The 19801-nt window shown below is 46.6% G+C and overlaps 1 protein-coding gene across 4 annotated transcripts in view; it reads left to right on the top strand.

Annotated features, from left to right (window-relative positions):
• The window catches only part of SERINC3 (serine incorporator 3), a 967471-nt gene that overhangs the window by 320706 nt on the left and 626964 nt on the right, over positions 1 to 19801 (top strand). For all 4 annotated transcript variants that reach the window (XM_069651326.1, XM_069651327.1, XM_069651323.1 and 1 more), the window contains exon 6: positions 12991 to 13160. In XM_069651326.1, the coding sequence (XP_069507427.1) occupies positions 12991 to 13160 (170 nt within the window). The remainder of the gene's footprint in view (positions 1 to 12990; positions 13161 to 19801) is intronic.

The raw sequence follows: 19801 nt of genomic DNA, 5'->3' as shown, positions 1-19801 counted from the left end.
CTTTCTGGCCATGTTCCCCTATTAGTTCGACTGGTCCCTAATGAAGCTGTGTTTAGCTTCATTAGGGACCAGTCGAACTAATAGGGGAACATGGCAAAACCCCCCACCCCATACTCCTCCCAACTAGAAGCATCGGTCGCCCGAACAAAGGATCTATGGTATCAACTGGACACCTAACATGCACTGAACTTAATATCAAGCAAAAGTGGCCTTCCCCTAAGTGGGACCCAGGGGGAAGGTAATACTCCTCTAAAGGTGGTCCCCGAGGGAGTCTACACGTATACTACACGTGGAATTTGTTGCACTCTCGGGGGGGGGTCTCCTTTTACTGTAGGGCTTGGGGCATACTGCGGCCGCTACAGGTGGGTATGTGCTGCCTATCATTGCGTGTGTGTGTGTGTACTGTAGGAAGATCTATAGTCTGACTTGGGTATCTCACTGTGGCCACAGGATATTGACAGCCGTTGTGAGGGGGGGGTTTCACCCCCCAAAGTCTTCTGGTGGGTCCTGCGCTGGTGGTTGTCGGGGTTCTCGCCGTTGGTCTGGTGGAGGTCTTCGATTTCTTCCCCTATATTCGTGGGGGGCGGACCAATCTCCCTCTGTTTTGCTCGGCCCAGCACCAAACCTCCTTAGGATCACTAAAATGGACTGTTGTGCCTTTGTGATAAATCTTGAGTTTTGCAGGGAAGAGCAGGCCGTACTTCACTCCCATCGTGTATAGTTGCCTTTTCAGGGGGTCGAAGGATTGCCTTGCCCTTTGCACTTCCCTCGTGTAATCCGGGAAAAAGGCGATTTTGGAGCCATTGAACGTGACAGCTCCTTTAGCGCGCGCATGTTGCAGTAGGGCGTCGCGGTCTCTGTAATTTAAGAATCTTGCTATTAGAGTTCGTGGGGGGGCGCCAGGCGGTGGGCTGCCCGTGGGTACTCTGTGTGCCCTCTCTATGGAAAAAAACTTGGAGAAGGCATCGGGCTCGTACAGGTCTGAAAGCCATTCTTCTAGAAAAAGTTCCATGCAGGCGCCCTCTGCCTTTTTGGGTATACCAAGGATGCACACATTGTTGCGTCTGGACCTGCCCTCTCCCTCTTCAATTCTGTCTTCCAGCACCTTCAATTTGGATGCCGTGTTATGGAGCTGCTGTTGCATACTGTTCATCCTGTCCTCCGTGTTGGAAATGCGCTGCTCAGCCTCCCCGGTGCGTGCCGTTAGTTTTTGGAGGCCGTGCCTGAGGAGGGAAACATCCATACTTATTCCGTCCATTTTCTGCTCCATGGACGTGGGGAGTCGGCTATGGCGGCCATGATGTCTTTCAGCGAGATTCCCTGGTCCGTCTCCATTTCATCTGAGGATTGCAGGTGGTGGTCAGTGGGCTGGGGTGGAGGAATGGTGTACTGATCCATTCTGCTCTGAGTGGGAAGCTTCCTTGGCCTATCCTTCCCCATGGTGCCAGGTCCACCTTGTACCACTTGCCACTCGCGCTATATGGGCCGATGTGGGCACCCGTCCAGCCAGCTTTTGCCTGAGCACTACGCTTCCCGGTGTGCTTCTTGTCTCTTTTACCTTGTTGGTAAGTCAGTCCCTTTGTTGCTGCTGCACTCCGGGGGTATGTCCTTGCTGTGCTTCTACTCCTGGGCCGATGCAGCTACGCGCCTCTAGGGAGCCTCCCTCAGAGCCCTTCGCCGTCGCAGCTGCCCGCTGCCCAGCCGCAGCACGCCTTCCAGGGCAAGGACCACGGGTCCGCGAGTGTGTCACTGGATCAGCGGCACCTGCAGGAGCGGAGAGGCAGAAGGGCCTCTCTCCGGGCCTCCCCGCTCGCCTGTTGTTGGGGTGCAGGGCTCACATGGGGGCACGGCCCACTCTCCCTTCGCTGGCCCTCTTGGCTTCCCTGCCGATGGCGTTCTGGTCCGATGCTCCGGCCGGACCTCCCAAAGGGGGGGAGCTGGCGCGGAAAGCCCGGACTCCACTCTTCGGCAGATTCTCTCGCTGCTCTCTTGTCTGTGCTGTCCTGCAAGAGCGCGCCGGCCGATCGGGACCTCTCCGGAACCCCGCCGGGTCCGCACCTTTCTTCCGCCGTGATCAACAGGTCTGTTGCGGGCTGGACACTGCCTCAGCGCGGCCTCGCTGGACATGCACAGGACGTTCAGCTGTGTGCGCCGCGGCCATTTTGAAGGCGGGCTAGATGCTGTCGCCACTGAACTTCACACGGTCGTCTCCAGTGAATCCGACCGTGGTTTTCTTCGATCTTCACTCCGGGTGTGCCCAAGGATGTTCGCCGTCACATCGGGGTATTTCCAGCTATTGTTACGCACGAAAACAGGCTTTTTTAAAACAGGATGTTAGTGCGGCCGCGGGAGCCTAGCAGACGCACGTCTACTGCATCCCGCGGTTAGCCACGCCCTCCCCTTTTTGGATCTTTTGATTAAAGTGGATCAAAAAGTTCTTGTGGTTGACCTCTACCGAAAAGAATCAGATAGAAATACTATACTTCACCATCAGAGCTTTCATGCTCAATCTTTGAAATCCAACATTCCATATGGGCATTTTCTAAGGGTCCGAAGAAATTGTATCAAAATTGAAGACTTCACTAAACAAGCTGGGGTCATTGAAGAGAGACTTTTGGATAGAGGGTATCCTAAAAAATTGCTTAAACATTCGAAAAAGCGAGCTAGACATCAGCATAGAGAGGTCCTACTAAGAAAAGATAATAAAACTAGAAACTTGGCTGAGGACCAACTAGTGTGTGCGCTTACATTTAACACACAACATAATAAAATTAAGCGAATAATATCTGACCATTGGCATCTACCCCAGCTGAACATGTCGGGACTACCCAAACCTATCTATGCCCTCAAAAAGGGCAGGAATATTAAAAATTGGGTATCCAAAGCAGACAGAAACTAAATAGAAGAAAAACAACCCACCATCACAGCCTCTTGGGGTATGCCCCCTATCGTGGGGCATTATCCGTGCGGTAATTGTTGCAATTGTTCGAGTTCTTTACCCACCACTATTATTAATATCCACGAAAGAGATTGGACGCTTAGGCAACAAACTACCTGCCTTAGCTCTAATGTGATATATGCAATAATATGTCCTTGTAAAAAGGCTTACATTGGGAAAACTTCCCGAGCAGTTAAATTACGTATAGGGGAGCATAAATCAAAGATTAGAATGGGGCAAATGGCCGCACCTTTAGTTATGTATTTTTCAGAAATGAAACATAGTCCAGAAGATGTTAAATGGTGTGTTTTAGAAAAAGTGTCTGGTACAGATGCCTCCAATATGGCGGCCCGCCTATCGCAAAAAGAGCAGTGGTGGATATACCACACTAAAAGCCTAACCAGAGGTTTCAATCAGCAAGAAGAGTGAATTGATTCCTCATTATGGGCTATATTGACCAGCTGCCCTTATGATATTGAGCCCGTTTTGTACTATACTCCTTTATGACATTACCTAGATGAGCCCTGATCCATCATCTGGTTGAATCAGTGATTCACTACAAATGCACGCTAAGGACTGTCTGTTTTTTAGCAGGGACTACGCCTATACTTTACTCTGTTATTTATGCTCCGATTTTGCCTTTTTTCCAATATGGCTATAGGCTATAATTTTTCTTTTATCCTTTTTTCTTTTTTTTTTCCTTTCTCCAATGGACGGCTTAAGATACTAAGCGTGCCGTCCTTTCACGCTTTTTCGTTTCATTATTCAATTTTTTTTCTCTTATTTCATTTTAATTCCATCTTTTTTTAATTTAGTACTTATTAAGTCTGTTTTTTCTTGTGCTCATTGAGGTAAACCTGAGAGTTGCCGCTTTATTTGCTTTCAGCATAGCAGATGTTGTACTATGCTTTTTAAACAATAGATCTCGGGGTGGATGTTCGGCACGGAGCTCTCGAAGCTAGGCGATTTCGAAGTGTGGTGGTCCCTTCTTTGTTTCTATGATTCTCAACGGCCACTATAAAAGACGGACTATAGTATCCTTTTTTGTTCCAGAACCACGGATGGGTATTCGTTTCCTGTTCTTAGCCGGGACTTTGTCAGGCACCGAGGTAAGGCGTTAGTCTGGGCTCTATATATTTTTTTAGCTTAGAAGCTATTTATACGCACTCATCCCTTGCCCGTATTTCTTCTGTTTTGGGAAATTCTAGATTGGATTTCCAAGCCAGTGGTCCTCGTGACTTTGGAAGAAGCACTGATTTCTTTTCTGTTCCTCTATTTCTCTGCAATTGAAGGCACCGAGGTAAGGCGTCAGTTTGGGCTTTCTATTTTCCAGCTTAGAAGCAATTGACACGCACACATCCTGTGCTCATATTTCTTTTGTTTTGTTAAATTAGAGATTGGATTTCCAAGCTAGCGGTTCCTGCGACTTTGGAAGAGGTACAGATTTCTACTCTTTTTTTTCTTTATTTCACCGCACCTGACGAGCGCGTGCGAACGAGTGGATACTCTTATAGGTAAAAATGCACTCTTGGCGGTTTTCATCCACACAGTGTCTTTATCACTTTCATTTTCATGTTTTCGTTATTTTACTCTTTCTTTCTTTTTTCTGTGCTTTTTCCAGAGAAGCACCATGTCATGTACTGTGGAACTATAAAAGCAAGTTTTGAATCCTAAGTGGTCAGACTAAAGGTATTGCTTGCGTTCCCGCGCTTATTTCTAAATGATTCGGATAGATGATTGTCCCGCGTTCACATCTCAGTTATGCATGGAATTTATGTATATACTGTTCTCATGCATTACTAGATCGATCTCAGGAAATTATTACTGTTTTCCAGAGGCTCTGGAGTTTACAATTAACGTACAGGTATTATCCGTATGCGAAGGTATTTGGGGTGAAGTGTGGCAATTTTAGATGTGGGGATGTGAGTGGGGGTATGGAACTATCGTATTAAGACTTGATGATATCTTATTGTGACCTCTGACCCACAATTAATTTAGGGGTCCGGATGGACCAGTAATATTCTGCATATAGATATGCTGGAATATTTGCCACAATCATTCGTTGGCGTTATCTATGGACTGATCTTATTTAGAGGGTCCCAATTTTTTGGCTAAACATTTTTATTTGGTTTAACTTTGTGGTATGAGGCTAATTAGTTATGGTGCCCCCTGAGTTTTGACCTTTCATACTGTTGGATAAATTGATTGAGAAGGAATAGGAGTCGGTATTTTAATTACATTTTATCTGCTTTTGTTTTTAGAACTTTTCTAATGTTCACTTATCCTGATGAAGACAAACCCAATCTGTCAAGTCGAAACTATTGTTCAACTGGGAAGCCCTGTTTCTAAAGAAGATCTATGCTGTTGGGCACCGATAGTCGATCTTTTGTTTGGAGTGAACTACTGTTTTAATTACAGTGGAATTAAATTTAATTTTTTATTAAATAATGTAATGTTTTATGAAATTATACCAGTTGTGAATGAATTGTTGTATGCATGATGTTAGGATGTCTTTTTTAAGAAAGAATTAATTAAAAATGTTCTGTGATTTTGATATTTTTATACTTAAATCAGAATAAAATGAAATAATGATTTAATATATACCTCCTCCTTCCTTTCTCGCACCAGTTTTTCCTTCGCCTCCCTGGTACTACTTTCTGTTTTATAGCAGTACTCTTCATGCAATTAAATAAAAGCATACTGGATGTATGCATGTAAGAGTATAAAAAAGTATTTAGTTATTTCCAAGCATTATATCGATATGAGCCACTTCTCTGATTACAATGCCAGCTCACCATTCTTTGCTTGGCTATGCTCCTGGTTATTACTCTGGATATTTCTCAATACTCAAAACCAAGTAAACCCAGTAGTAAAAACAAGGGGAATGCAAAGTAGAGCACAAGTAGGGATGTGAGGGAGGGATTTGGATGCGTCAAATCTTAACCTCACATTTTTAAACTAATAAGGCCCAGTTTCTAGTACCACTACAAGAAAGCATATGGTTTAGAATTTAGGTGGTTGAACCAATTAGTTTAATACATGCTTTTTACATGTTTGCATAGGATTGTCCTGATGGACTGATTGAATTTGATTGAGAGGTTAGTACATTTACCAGTTTTTATCTTCAATAAACCAAGTTAGGAGTAATCCTAAATATACTCCAAAGAGAATGATAAATCTTCCAAAGCAGAGATACGTAGTACATTCACACCCGTGGAAGGGCGCTCGGACAATCAGGTGCCTGGAACAGCGGGAGATAATACACACTCCCTGGGTGGTGCCAATTTTTTGTTTTCTTTTGCTAATGTGAGGAGGCTTGTTGAATACCCTTCCTCCCCTCCTCCCTAACCTCTCCCACCGCCCCCCCTAAACAAACCCAAACCCATTCTCCACCCGCTCGCTGCCTCCTCGCTTACCTGCTGGACCAGAACTTTGTGCTCTAGTCCCGGTGCTCCTCCTGCTCCCATCTGCCATAGAAATGGAAAATGGACTTAGTCAATTTTCCCTATGACGGCGTCCATCTTTTTTTTCCTTCCCACATCCAGAGATATTACTGTAGGAAAAATAAATAAACCATTCACACCCTGGTTAAACCCCAGGGTGCAAATGGCTTTCACCCCTGTTGTGGGGGACGGCCATGGCCGGTAACAGCCCACAGCCCTCGCAGGCTCAGGCTGGCAGGCCTTTACCGGCCATGCTGGCCCCCCACAGTGGGGGTGAAAGCCCTACTCAGTACCACTGGTGTCTGATCTGTGTTCTGAAAACATTTGTTATCTAAGGTTTGCCATCATAGTGTTACCAATTCTACTCCCTGAAATGGGAAAAGAGGAAGTAATGTCTATCTAGATTTGCAGGCCAAATATTTTCCTCATTGACATGGTCACTTGTCAAGTGAGCTGAGTCTTTTTCACATCCCTGAATCATTTCTTTTTAAGGAGCGAAGGTAAGTAAAGAAAAGCTGTAGAAGTAATCACCTTGACAAATGTATTGTGTTCATTTCATCCCTGATATTTGCACTTTACTACCTGTTTTTAAGGAACCTTTGGCTAGGATACTGAACTCTATTCTATTCTTCGTGTGGCTATGGGCATCTTAGCAGACGTGTAATCTGTTTGATGAAGGATTTAATTGGGATCTTTTCAAGTTTGTTTTTTGATTAAAAAAAAAAATATATCATGGGGGCGTGGCTTGGCACCATGATGGTCGATCCGGCTCTGTCTCCCCCCACGCTCCTCCCATCCGGAAGTCTCCACTCATCTGTCTCCACACCAGCACCCCCAGCAGGGGTCCCAGGGAGGGAAGCGGGTGCTACCTACGGTGCAGTACTCCAGCTGGTCCTGTGGGGGGGTGAGCGGCTCTGACTTCCTCATCCCCCTGGTCCTGGCTCTGTGGAAGGCGACCGGGGGACGGAAGACCCAGCGACTGCCCAGGCAGCCGGAATTCACCCAGGACGGCCAGGCGCCCACTATAACCCAAAGCCCTCACCAAGACCGGCGAACAAGGCATCGTAGGCACAAGTGACCACAAGCCAAGCAGGGTCTCAGGGCGAGCGGTTCACAACCGTGGGCTGCCCGGAGATACATCCCATCGGCATAAAGGTCTCGACAACCACAGCTCAGGGTCACCCTGTGGGCCTGGTAAACCAAGCAGCCCACGATGTCCAGAAACCCCAAACCCACAAAGCAGGCAGACATTGCCACCCTGCTATCAGCAACTATGACGGAGAAACCCAAGAGAGGAGAGTGCAGTGACGACGCAGGCCCCGGGCTCCTCTCCGAAGCAGGTCCTGACCAATCCGCACAAGCAGTTACCAAAGGGGACCTGCAAGACCTCTTAGCTGCTATCACCAGGGAATACCAAAAAGGCACCGAAGAGCTAAAAAGCAAGATCTCATCCCTAGACAAGCGTGTGGGGGAAATCGAAACTAGAACAGAGGAGATTGACACCACACTCTTTGAACAGAATTTTGAAATTGGGGAAGGGGCAGACAGACTAGCGGCACTGGAAGCTCGGTGCGACTCTATCTAGCTGAAACAAGAAGATGCAGAAAATAGATCCAGGCGCAACAACATCTGCCTCCGGGGGATCCCCACCACCATCTCCGACGAGGAACTGGGGGCATACGTCAACGACCTTCTCCGCTTCATCTCGACTCTCCCAGACGGAGCACCATTAGAACTTGGTAGAGTACATAGAGTGAGAGCGAAACAAAGCAACGCCACGCCCCGACGTTCTAGTAAGGGTACATTTCTATAAAATGAAAGAAAAAATTATGCGTGAGGCCAGAGGCTCGGCCCGTATCCACTTTAGAGATGCCTCTATCTTTTTGTACCAGGACCTAGCAGCTACCACCCTTGTGAAAAGAAAAGCCCTGAAACCAATGGCGGAATTGCTCTGAGAAAGGAAAATAGCATACCGCTGGGGCTTCCCCACCGCCCTCTCCTTCACATGGGAAGGCAAGCCCGACACATTCTCTCTCCCAGAGAGGCGGATCGCTTCATGAATCCGGAAGCCAAGCCAGATGAACACGACAATCCCCCCCCCCTCGACTCGGAGGGGGGCCCCCAAACTCCTGGACCCGGGTTGAAAGACTACGCAGAATGAGGGGCCCCCCACCAAAAATAAGAAGCACATAAACCGCTGAGGAGTGGGCAGGCCGTCATGGGGTATTCGAATCCAGTCTGTTCTTCAATTCCCAGCAATCGTATAGCCTACATCAATTGTAAAGGCTCCATGGGGGGGTCTGCCGCAAATAAAAACTTGCAAGTGCTCCGGGCCTCTCAGCCGGCCGTCCTCAACATCGTTGCCACAGGTTGCAGCATCCGGAGGAGCCTGAAGGGCCCGAGCTCCACTCCACTCCCTTGCGGCTTCAAGGTCCATGGCGACCCGAACTGCAACTGTTTTTCTGCTTCACTGGAAAAGTCAGAGGCGCTGTTGCCTCCATCCGAGTTGGCGTGTTGGCCCGGCCGTCTTCCCCATTGGCTGAAGGCTGGTCCGGATGCTCTGTTATGTTTTGGGGGGGGACAGTTGAGAGGGGGGACAATAATAAGAAAAGAACACAAGGCGAGCTTGATCTACGAATATGAGAGTCATTAGAGCTCACCCATAAAGGTTTGGATGATGGGCCCTCAAGATAAAATCCTCACCATAACGACTTGGAATGTGCAGGGCCTGAATACTCCAAGGAAGTGGAAATCAGTGGAACACTCTGACCCAACTCGGAGCAGATATTATATGCCTCCAGGAAACTCATCTTCTTGCATCAGACGAAAAGCGGATACATTTCCGATCTTATCCGATATGCTACTTTGCCTCAGCAAACCAAAAAAAAAAAGAGGGGTCGCCATTTTACTCAGCTGCAACTTGCCGCTTTCCTAGGTCAGTCAAGCAGGATCCAGAGGGGCAGTACCTGCTACTAAGGGGTCTTCTGGTAGAGTTGCCCATTACCCTACTGGCAGTCTACTGTCCTAACGAGGAGCAAGGCCACTTTCTCCGCAAACTCTCAACAGTCATCGCATCGTTCGCCAGAGGTCACCTACTGATTGGGGGTGACTTCAATCTACCTCCGGACCCAAATCTAGATAAAACTCTCCCGCCATCAAGAGTAGATTTCATCAACACCCTGGCCATGGCGGAGTTCCTAAGGGAAACGGAATCTATCGACATGTGGAGACTGCTCAACCAGGGAATGAGTGACTATTAATTCTTTTCGCACGTTCACAAAGGATACTCGTGGATTGACCTGCTATTAGCTGCAAGCACTCTGGCCCCCTGTGGGGAAAACATCCAAATCGGGCATATTGCCATTTCGGACCACGCTCCGGTCACCCTGGGCCTTCGGATGCAGGGTTTCCCGGAGCCCCACCAGAGACCGTGGAAAATCCAACACCAAGCTCTATCCGACATCGCCATCAGTGCAGAACTCGCTGAAACGCTCACAAACTACTTTAACGAGAACATGACCCGAGACACCCCCATAGCTATTGTCAGACGCAATGAAATGTGTTGTTCGGGGGGTTTTGATGGACGCCACAGTGAGGCTCCGGTGGCCAAACCAGCGCCAGCAAAATCGACTGAAGAAGAAGGTGGCGGAATTGGAGTGCGGCCTCAAAAAGCGCCCAGCCAAGACAGTAGGTCGAGAACTCAAAAGAGCGAAAGTGGCGTTGGAGATGCATCTGTGGACTGGGCAGCCAGAGCTCTGAAATACACCAAGCAATACTACTACCTTAACAGCAATAAAGCTAACCGACTTCTGGTGCATAAACTGAAGAAGCTACAATCGAGAAACTATATCCAGTCCCTGGTGGATGTGCCGGCATCTTGCACCATACAGAGCCTGAGAAACTCGAGCTGATGACTCCGCACCATAGGGAGATCATGTCCGGGCCCCCATCTGACTTTCCGATAATATCTCAATTCCTGGCCTCCGTTCCGAAGATCCCAACACACCAGTCACTGGGAGCCCTGGAACACCTGATTTCCATGGAGGAAGTGGGGGACACAATACGGTCCTTGAAAAACACAACCCCGGGACAAGATGGGCTGTCAACGCAATTTCATGAGAAGTTCGCCCACATCCTGGCGCCACAGCTGGCGAGCATATTCAACTCTTTCCTAACAGTCTCCACCACTGCTTCTACGGAGGAGTCAATAACTGCCCTCATTCCGAAGCCTGGGAAAGACCGTGCACAATGCACATCATACAGACCGCTAACGCTACTGAACAACGATGCCAAACTATTCACAAAGATCTTGGCAAACAGACTAGCCCCAATTCTCCTGGATATTATCCATTTGGACCAAACAGGTTTCATCCCCGGCTGAAGCACTCAGGACAACATCCGAAGAGCTATAAATATAATTGAGTCGGCAAACAGGATGGGTGCTGAGCTGGTCCTTTCTCTTTAGATGCACACAAAGCACACAAAGCATTTCACATGCTGGACTGGGACTATATAAAGGAAACCTTACTCCACTATGATTTCGGCCCGAACTTTGTAAAATGTGCACTAGCTAGCTACCAGCACCCGTCTACGAACCTGAGGCTGAATGGGGCCAGATCAGATAAAATCCATATCACCAGAGGCACTTGGCAAGGCTGCCCTTTCTATCCTCTCATTTTTGTGCTCTCCATAGAGCCATTTGCCAGCAGGATACGCTACAACCCGGCAATTCACGGTCTGGAACTTAAGGGTGAATCCTACAAAACGGCGCTATATGCCGATGACGTGCTACTAACGTTAACCCGAGCAAGAGAGCTGGAAGAATTCAGAGAAGCCTCCGGATTCACAGTGAACATCTCAGTCCACAGCATTGGGCATTATGCTCCGCTGCGCTGCGGCTGGTGGCCTACGGGTCCCGGACGTAGCCACGTATTGCCTTGCAGCCCAGCTCTCCCAGGCCTTTGTCTGGATGAAAACTACCGACCTGCCGCGATGGCAGAAATTGGTGGAGGACTGGTGTAAGACCCCGATTGAAGCACACCCGTACGTGAAGGACCTTGACTCTTCTGGGGAGACAGGCCCCTTGCCTGTGACAAGGAGCACAGTGACAAGCTGGAAGAAGGCAGCACGCCTGTGTAAATACAAGAGCGCGACCGGTCCTCTGTCTCCGATCTGGGACAACCCAGACTTCTCCCCTGGCATGGCCCAAGAAAACTTTGCCAAATGGAGGGAGGGCGGGCTCAGGATAATGGCGGACTTTTTTGAAAACATAAACCCGCTAAATTTCGAGGCCTGCAAAACCGAATTCCAAGTCCCAGAGACGGAGAGGTTCCGATACACACAGCTGAGGCACTGGCTGTCGAGCGTGTCCGTTAAGAAACATGGCTGCAGAGAACTTACAACCCTTGAACGCACGCTTACCTCAAGCCCCCCTAAGGGGAAAGTATCTGCACTGTACAAACTATTGGACCGAACTGACCCGTCCAAAAGAGAGCCCTATATGCTGAAGTGGGAAAGAGACATAGGCAGAACCATCGAACCGGAGGAGTGGAGACACATCTGGTCCCGGGCGTACAAAAGCTCAAAATATACGACTAACAAAGAAGGGGCATTTAAAGTGTGCTACAGATGGTACTGTACCCCAGAGATCCTGAACAAATGTAATGCGGCCATCCCCTCACAATGATGGAGAGGTTGCCCCGACTTGGGCTCACTGTTCCACCTCTTCTGGCCTTGTCCAAAGGCTACCCAATTTTGGAGGAATGTCCTTGGCCAAATCAAATCAATAACTGGTCTCACGATCCCATGGGACGCCGGAATCGTTCTGCTGGGAGCCACCGGGGAAGGCCAATTTCCATTAACTGGCCGCATGGCGGACTTATGCTCTCACCTCTCAACAGCCGCGAAGATCTCAATTGCTTTACTCTGGAAGAACCCAGAGGGCCCAGCTACTCAACTGTGGTGGTCCAAATGTTAGAAAATATGTGCAGCCGAAAAGATCACAGCGGTCAGATTTGGGAATAGTCTAAAGTTTGACCGGACCTGGGCTCCCTTCCTGGACTACACACAGCAATTCCCAGGAGAGGCGAGACGCCCCCTGACCCTCTGTTGTATGGGGAACCAAGACTGAAGGGTCAGGTCGAAAGCTGAGAGGCAAGGGCGCAGTACAGCCAGAGCAGAAAACTAACCCACAGGGCTTCTCACAATTCCGACCTCCAACCTCCGAGGATCCCCACCTTGGCCTAAGCCCATAACCAAACAGTGGGGGTTGTTTTTCCCCTCTGACTAAACTAACTGTGATACTCATACTCCCCGCACTCCTTCTCGTCCTGCTTAGCCCCCCCTCAAAGTTATTTTCAGTTAATTGAATTTCTTAGTTCTTACTCTGTTTTCCTTTCCTCCTAATTTCATACATGATCTATGTGATGTTGTGCCAGTGCTCTTTATGGGTATATGTATGTTTAAAAAAACAATAAAAACAAATTTGGAAAAAAAAATATCATAGTGTGACCAACTTTGAAAATAATATACACAGAGTGTGACTAATATTATGTCAAAAACAGCAAGCACTGAGTCATCACTGATTTTGTCCATTTCTGTTTTTTACAGCACTGCTGTCTGCAACCTCCATCAACTATATCTTATCTGGAATTGCTGTTGTCCTTTTCTATGTGTTCTACACAAAGTCTGATGGATGCATTGAGAACAAATTCTTCATCAGTTTTAACATGATTCTATGCATAGCAGTTTCCATTCTCTCCATTTTACCAAAAATACAGGTACTGTAAATTCTCCTGATAAAATATTTGTTTTTTTTTAAAAAAACATTTATGCAATTTTATTGTTCATGATGCATAACTGTCCGTAACAGTTCAGAAAGCTTTATCAGGGAACATTAGTGTGCTACCTTTTCTTTTACTTTTAATTTTAATGGCATGTTAAGTATTTCAGATTGCCTTGTACAAGTGCTGGCTAATCCCCCTTACACATTAACTGCAGTTCAGAACTTGTGGAAATAAACATTTCAAACACCACACTTCGGTGATTGCACATACCAGAGTCAGAACATCTCTGCATGTGGTGCTTCTTGTATACTACTGCCCTGGTGAAACAACACGGGCCCTGCCCCCACAGCTTGTGCAATCACTGTATTAGACTGTATGGTCATCATATGCAAATGTTTGCAGGGATCAACTTAAGGATTTCATGAACAGGATCTAAATGTGGCTCCTGGGATCACCCAGTAAACAGGAATTCACTCTGGTGAGCCAGGAGCTCAACAAAGAATGATAGAAAAATCGAACTTCCACATGAGATGCTACCTATACCTTTTTGCCATTATATAGGTCCTGTTATGCTTTAAATGTTTCCTGGATATGTCCTAATGCTCCTTTGCACATATTCCAAAAGAGTTCATGTCAAATTGTTGTGATTATATGACACCATTTGACCTGGGGAGTCAGAGGTAGCTGCTCCTGGTAGCTGTTGGTTTCAAGCCCAACCACGCCTTCTAGTCTACAGGAGCTAAATGGCTCTCTGCACCCACTAATTACAAACCTGTATGTGTACAGTGTAGATGGTATAATTGTGGTACACAAGGCTTTTACCAAACCCTTGATGATGCGCAAGCTGCTGTCTCCAGTACAAAAATTCCCAGAAGGATCACATACAGCATTGGCGCGCTGTCACAGTGTACAGGCCCTGTTCCCTATGATCATCATGACTGTCTCTGTGTCTATCTGGTGCCATTTCTACTTGCAACATGTCAGCCCGCAATGCTGAGCGATTGCGCTTTGGTTGCTTTAGTGTTTTCCTGCCCGCTCCACTCCTCACTGCTGCTTCCATTCTCCGCGGTCAAAACACACGACCTGCAGTAGTGAACCTCACATCTCAACGCTAGATACATTTGCTACTGCCTTGCTCAGCACATTGTATACTTCTTGTTTGTTCCCCTTTTCGTTTCTTCTTTCAGCCTTCTCCATCTCAAGTCCCTTCCTGGTCCTCCTTGCCTTCCTCCCTAGGCTTGTTTTTCCAACTTCCTTCTATTTGATTTGTCTCAGTCCCTGTTCGTATCTGGAACCTGCTCTGGATTCCGTTTTGCCTTCCTGGATCAATCTACTTTTGGAGTCGTCTGTTTCCTTTGCTACTCCTGTTTGCAATCTGGAATACGGAACTCCTGCAGAACCCGCATTACAACACAGGTTTTTTCCTTCCTATTGGATATTTTTCCCCTGTATTATGGCACTCTGCACCGGACTCCACCCCGCCTAGGTGTTCCTCTATTCTGGCAGGGTGACGTCTGGAGACGCTCGCCCCTATCTTCACGACACCCACTCCCGCCAGAAGACACACCAGGTATACACTTCATCAAGTCATCACGCTGAAAGACTCAGGTGAGTCTAAAGACTATCGATCCTGACATGTAAACACTGACACAAAGAGAAAAGTAAATTGTATCTTGTGTATTTGAGAGTAAGAAAAAGGCACAATATTTCTGTATAACACTTTTCGTTCCATAGAGACTTTCATAATATTTTCAGTAACTTCATCAGCCTACATTGACACACAGATGGCATCATATTATTCCAAATGCTGTGCAGTCCATATGCTTTTTTTGGGAGGAACTAAACACTCGACTGAACCTGCCTGTCAATCAGGAATGTTGGCTTGGCTCTCTGTGCCCTTTAAAGATGCATACAGAAGTCTCTTCATAATAGAAGCAACCTTCTCATCTGTTCATTGAATTGTAATGAAACCCATCCATTTGCACAGTTATCCATACCTTAGCCGTTCTCTGCTGGTGTACAAAACACATATTTGTCCAAATATTATCCCCAACGCACCTGTGGAAAAAATCAATTTAAGAAAGCTTTGCCTCATCCCGTGTGACAACCCCTCTCCCGACCCATCTCCTTCAGAACCATAAAAACTATGTTAAAAATACTCAGTGGACCTAAAATAAGAAGAACTTAAATGGACACAGCAAGCATCCCATAAAAAAACAAATTATTAGCCACCTATAAATAGCCCGTAGGCATAAGCTTCATCAGAAAGCTGTCCATCATAAACACATTAGCCAGCAATAAACTCCATCAGACCAAAATAATAAACTCACCAGAGCACTGAAGGTCAAATGCTGAGGTTTCAAAAGAACATGGCAAAGGAACCAGCAAGCATAACTCTAAAAACCAATGTAGCCAATTCCATCACAAAAACATCTATAACATTCATATTAGGCATAAAAGAATTGCATGCAGATCACCAAATGGCTTTAAATGAGAAAAGATGTATCATAACAAGAATACGATAACCACCCCGTGTTTCTCATTCCCCAGTCCTCCACTCACAAGTCCCACAAGTCTATTTTGCACTGGGAAGAATGTTGAACTAAAGTGCACTACTTCCTTATTAAAAATATACAGTCATGGAAAACATAAACTTGTCAAATTGACCTAATTAGCTCCCACCAAAGCAGATGATGCCCCCCAGGGACACCCCACATACACAAACTGACAAAGGGCTCGGTAACCTTTCCCGAATTGTATGAACTGGGACACTGCTGCACATGCTGGGAAGGCCAAGGAGCCCACCACCAACAGAAGAGGATTTGATAAGGGAAGGGTCTCTTGGTCAAAGGGACCCAATCCCATTCAGGGAGAACCAACCTGATCTTTTGAAGTTCCCATTTACATTTGATTTGTACATTCTTGTGGCACATCCCATAATAAAGAAATTGAATTACAACATATGGTCTTGGTGTCTTTCATAGTCACATACCTAACCCTCTGACACAAGATACAGTATTTGATCTTAGCCCTGGTTCCTTTCTTGGAGTTTAAATTCCATGTCTAAAAGGCATTTCATTCAGGGGAAGTCTTAAAAAGACATTACCAGCATGATGGGGGTCAGTTAGACCCTCTCCATTCCGTATAGAAAAGAAACACTGGATAGTAGTCAGAGCTCACTCCAAAGACTTCTGCTGTACCTTGCTGTGGTGCCTCAATGAGTCACTGTCCCAGGAGACCTAAATACCTCAACTGAGAAACCAAGGAATGTACTACATTTAAAACACACAGGCGGGAGATAAACACCATCACCAGGGGGAGTCAGAATGGAAACCTGTACTAGTTCTGAGGCCCAGTCCAAGGCTCCCTCATTCATCATGTTTTGCCAGGATTCTTCCTGAGCACACCGCCTTGGGTTCACACCGGGCCTGAGCATAGGAAGGAAGTATAGTGCCTCTGTCAAATCTCCAACGTCCCCTTGCAGAGACATGTGGAAAAGGCTGCACTCAATCTGTGGAGTCTCTGCACTACCACTTGACACACTGATCGTAGTCCTGAGAATTCATGTTTGTGTTGCACGCAACACGACTAAGCCTTGAGAAGAGCAAACAAGGCCATGTGTCAGACCTTACATAACCACACCATATGGCCCTCAGAGAGCACAAAGGCTGCCTTCTAACTACCTAGCCAAGGCAATATATAAATAAACTTGAGCCGGGAAGTTGGACAAAAGGTTGGGAAGCATGCCACCCGGCTCTCTACCTTGCTGTTAGTTAAATGAACAACAGGAATAGGGTAATGCAATTTACAATACATACAAGTAATACTTTTAGAATAGTTCTTCTGCTCTCTATCCACCTAGGAAACCATACTACCAAAACTTATTGGTGAATTCTTTCTTTTGCTGGAAAGATGTCCAGAGTCCTGAGACCGGTAATACCACAAGTCCACAAGAGACATACCCCAGGTGGCGCAAGGACACAACTAAGATAGGAGAACAGTAGATTATGATGGATGCTTTACCAATCCAGGGAAGGTGAAGAAATTCCCTGTCTGAGAACAGCTGAGGGTGAATTGTTAAGAGGAGTCACAATGGAAGGACACTTTGACAATAATCACAGTCACTACGCCATAGGTCTGACATCCTACCTACTTTCCCCAGAAGTAATAAAGTAAACATAGTGATAAAGAAATGCAAAGTCACAAGTAATAATATGAGGGAGTAAGCCGTTGCTGTGTCAAAAGCAAGCCGTGCCAGATTACTTGGAAATCATGCTCACCTAAAACGAAGGACAAGTCTGGGGCTAATAGAACAGGCCAGGTCTGTGGAACTGGGAGTTCCAAATAATCTAAATCTGTAAGGCAAAATAGGGTCCAGTAGAGCAGGCTGACGATCTAGGAATCTGAGAGACCCAAACAGTCAAAATCTAGTCTGATCAAGGAATGAATCGAGGGAACAACACCACTCAGGCTGATGCAAACACCCTGTTGAAAAATGGTGGGTGAACACAGTAATGCTCTTAATTTTCTTTTCATGCAGTGCCTGATTTAACAAATCACGGGTTTCAGTCACTTCTTCATGGGGGAGGCTTTCACTGTGAGGCTATGAAGGTGAGCGTGCTGCTTAATACCCTCCCTGGGGGTAGTGGCAAGTGTGACCTCACAGGGAGAGATCCCCTCCTTGGGGACAAGGACTCCCGTTCCAATGAGGAACCCCCTAACCATCAGTAATAACACCTACCAGAAGAAAACATGAAGAATAAACTGGTATGGTTATGTAGAACCCTTGGGCCAACCTGGAAAGATATACTTATGTGGTACTGACACAAAGAAAACAACTGGAGCAGTACAGAGTACAAGCAGGACAGAGAAGGACTTTGACGCTCAGCTGGGGAAGTCCCACGGCAGCATCATAAATCCGAGAGAAGGAGACCTGGGAATAAGAGAAGCACAGGAGTTCCAAGTCAGCTGTGAGGGCAGAGCTGAAGGAAACTGACGCTCTGCTTCAGGTGCTGAGAAGAAGCTGGCGTGCAAGTCCTGGAATTTTACACTCAGGAAAAGCTGAAGTAAGAGAAGCTGAAGGATTAACGCAGTGCCCAAGGAGTGACCGAGTGAGGAGTGATGACGTGACCGAAGCCGGGTGAACTTGCGAGTCCCAAAACAACGCTGAGACCACTAATCTGAAGGCATAACAGAGTGTGCTGAATGAAGAGGAAACAAAGAGCTGAGAAGCCAAACTGACAATCACTGTAGAAAGCCCTGTGTGAACCGCAAGCCTGGTGACACTATCCCGGAGAAAGAAAGGTAACGGGGAGAGTGGGCGACTCTGTTGGGGGACCGAAAATAACAAATGGAACATACATACCCATCCCAGTAAAGACCAAGTATGAAATGTATATAATAACAAATAAACAAATCTAAAACCAAAAGCTTGGTCTTTAGATACAAGACAGCTAAGCATATTCAGGTCAGCATAGAAATTGAAGGAACAAAGCTGGAGCAGGCCAATACCTACAACTACCTGGGCCTATGCTTTACTGAGAATGAAACCTGGAACGAGCAGGCTACAAAAGCTGGGCTGACCTTGAGGAAGTACAGTGGGGCATTAGGAAATTCTTCCACCTACATGGGAGGGGTGCCTTGACTCCAGCCTTAGTGTTGTATAAAATACAAGCTATACCAGCCTCAGTATATGGCGCAGAAACCTGGGGCCACACTGAAATTGGCTCTATGAGTGTGGCCGGAAATGCCTTCATAAAGTCTCTTCTATCGCAACCTAGAAACGCCCCAATGGAATATTGCACATGGAGTGTGACTTAAGACCGATTGAATATCTTATATCCACTAAAAGTTTTCTTTTCTGGGTCCGGGCATGGACAGCACCGGGATTACAGATGTTTGAGAGTTGCTGACCAACTATTTGTCGTTGGATGGTAGCCATTCAACGCCGTGGTCAAAGCACATTCAATTCTGGTGTATGAGATTGGGTGTTGGATCGCTCTGGGACAGCCCGACCTGTATGCAGGCCAACTCTAAGACCATGGCAAAATTGGATGCAGATAGGACTGCAAACGAACAATGGAGGTGGCCTGCGCCAGGCTCTCCTGCGAACAATATATTCATGTCAAGGTGATCTTTGGGTACGAGCAATACCTGGATGTTCTCCAGCCAGCCGTTGCTTGCTCACTTTTTTTAAAATCTCAGATCAGGGACGCTGACCCTGGCATCTTTTACACGAAAAATGGAAATACAAAACAGCACTGAATGCCTGGTGTGTGGGGCACTGTATGAGTATGCACTCCATTTCTGCTACTCTGCCCCAAATACAAAGTCCTTAGCGCTAATTACATGAAGTCAATTTTTAAGAGAAAGGGCATCCGAGGCACAGTGGAAACCACAGACTTATGCAGGAAAAGCGATGATCTCAATCTGTTTTTTTTTTTTGTGTGGCCAAATATTTGCAGAGGGCTTGGTTATTGAGGTTGAGCTTGATGAAATATTTTGAAAGTGTTTTATAATGATGTAAGCAATATTATTTTATATTTGTGCTTTTAAATGTTGATACTGTTTTGTATGTTCTGTTGTCTGCTTTGATGTTACTATTGCCGAATAAAGCTAAGAAAGTAAACAATAAT

This window comes from Ambystoma mexicanum, chromosome 3p (assembly GCF_040938575.1).
Source record: "Ambystoma mexicanum isolate Mex_15411 chromosome 3p, UKY_AmexF1_1, whole genome shotgun sequence".
Classification (NCBI taxonomy): domain Eukaryota; kingdom Metazoa; phylum Chordata; class Amphibia; order Caudata; family Ambystomatidae; genus Ambystoma; species Ambystoma mexicanum.
This window is presented reverse-complemented; position numbering and strand designations above follow the sequence as displayed.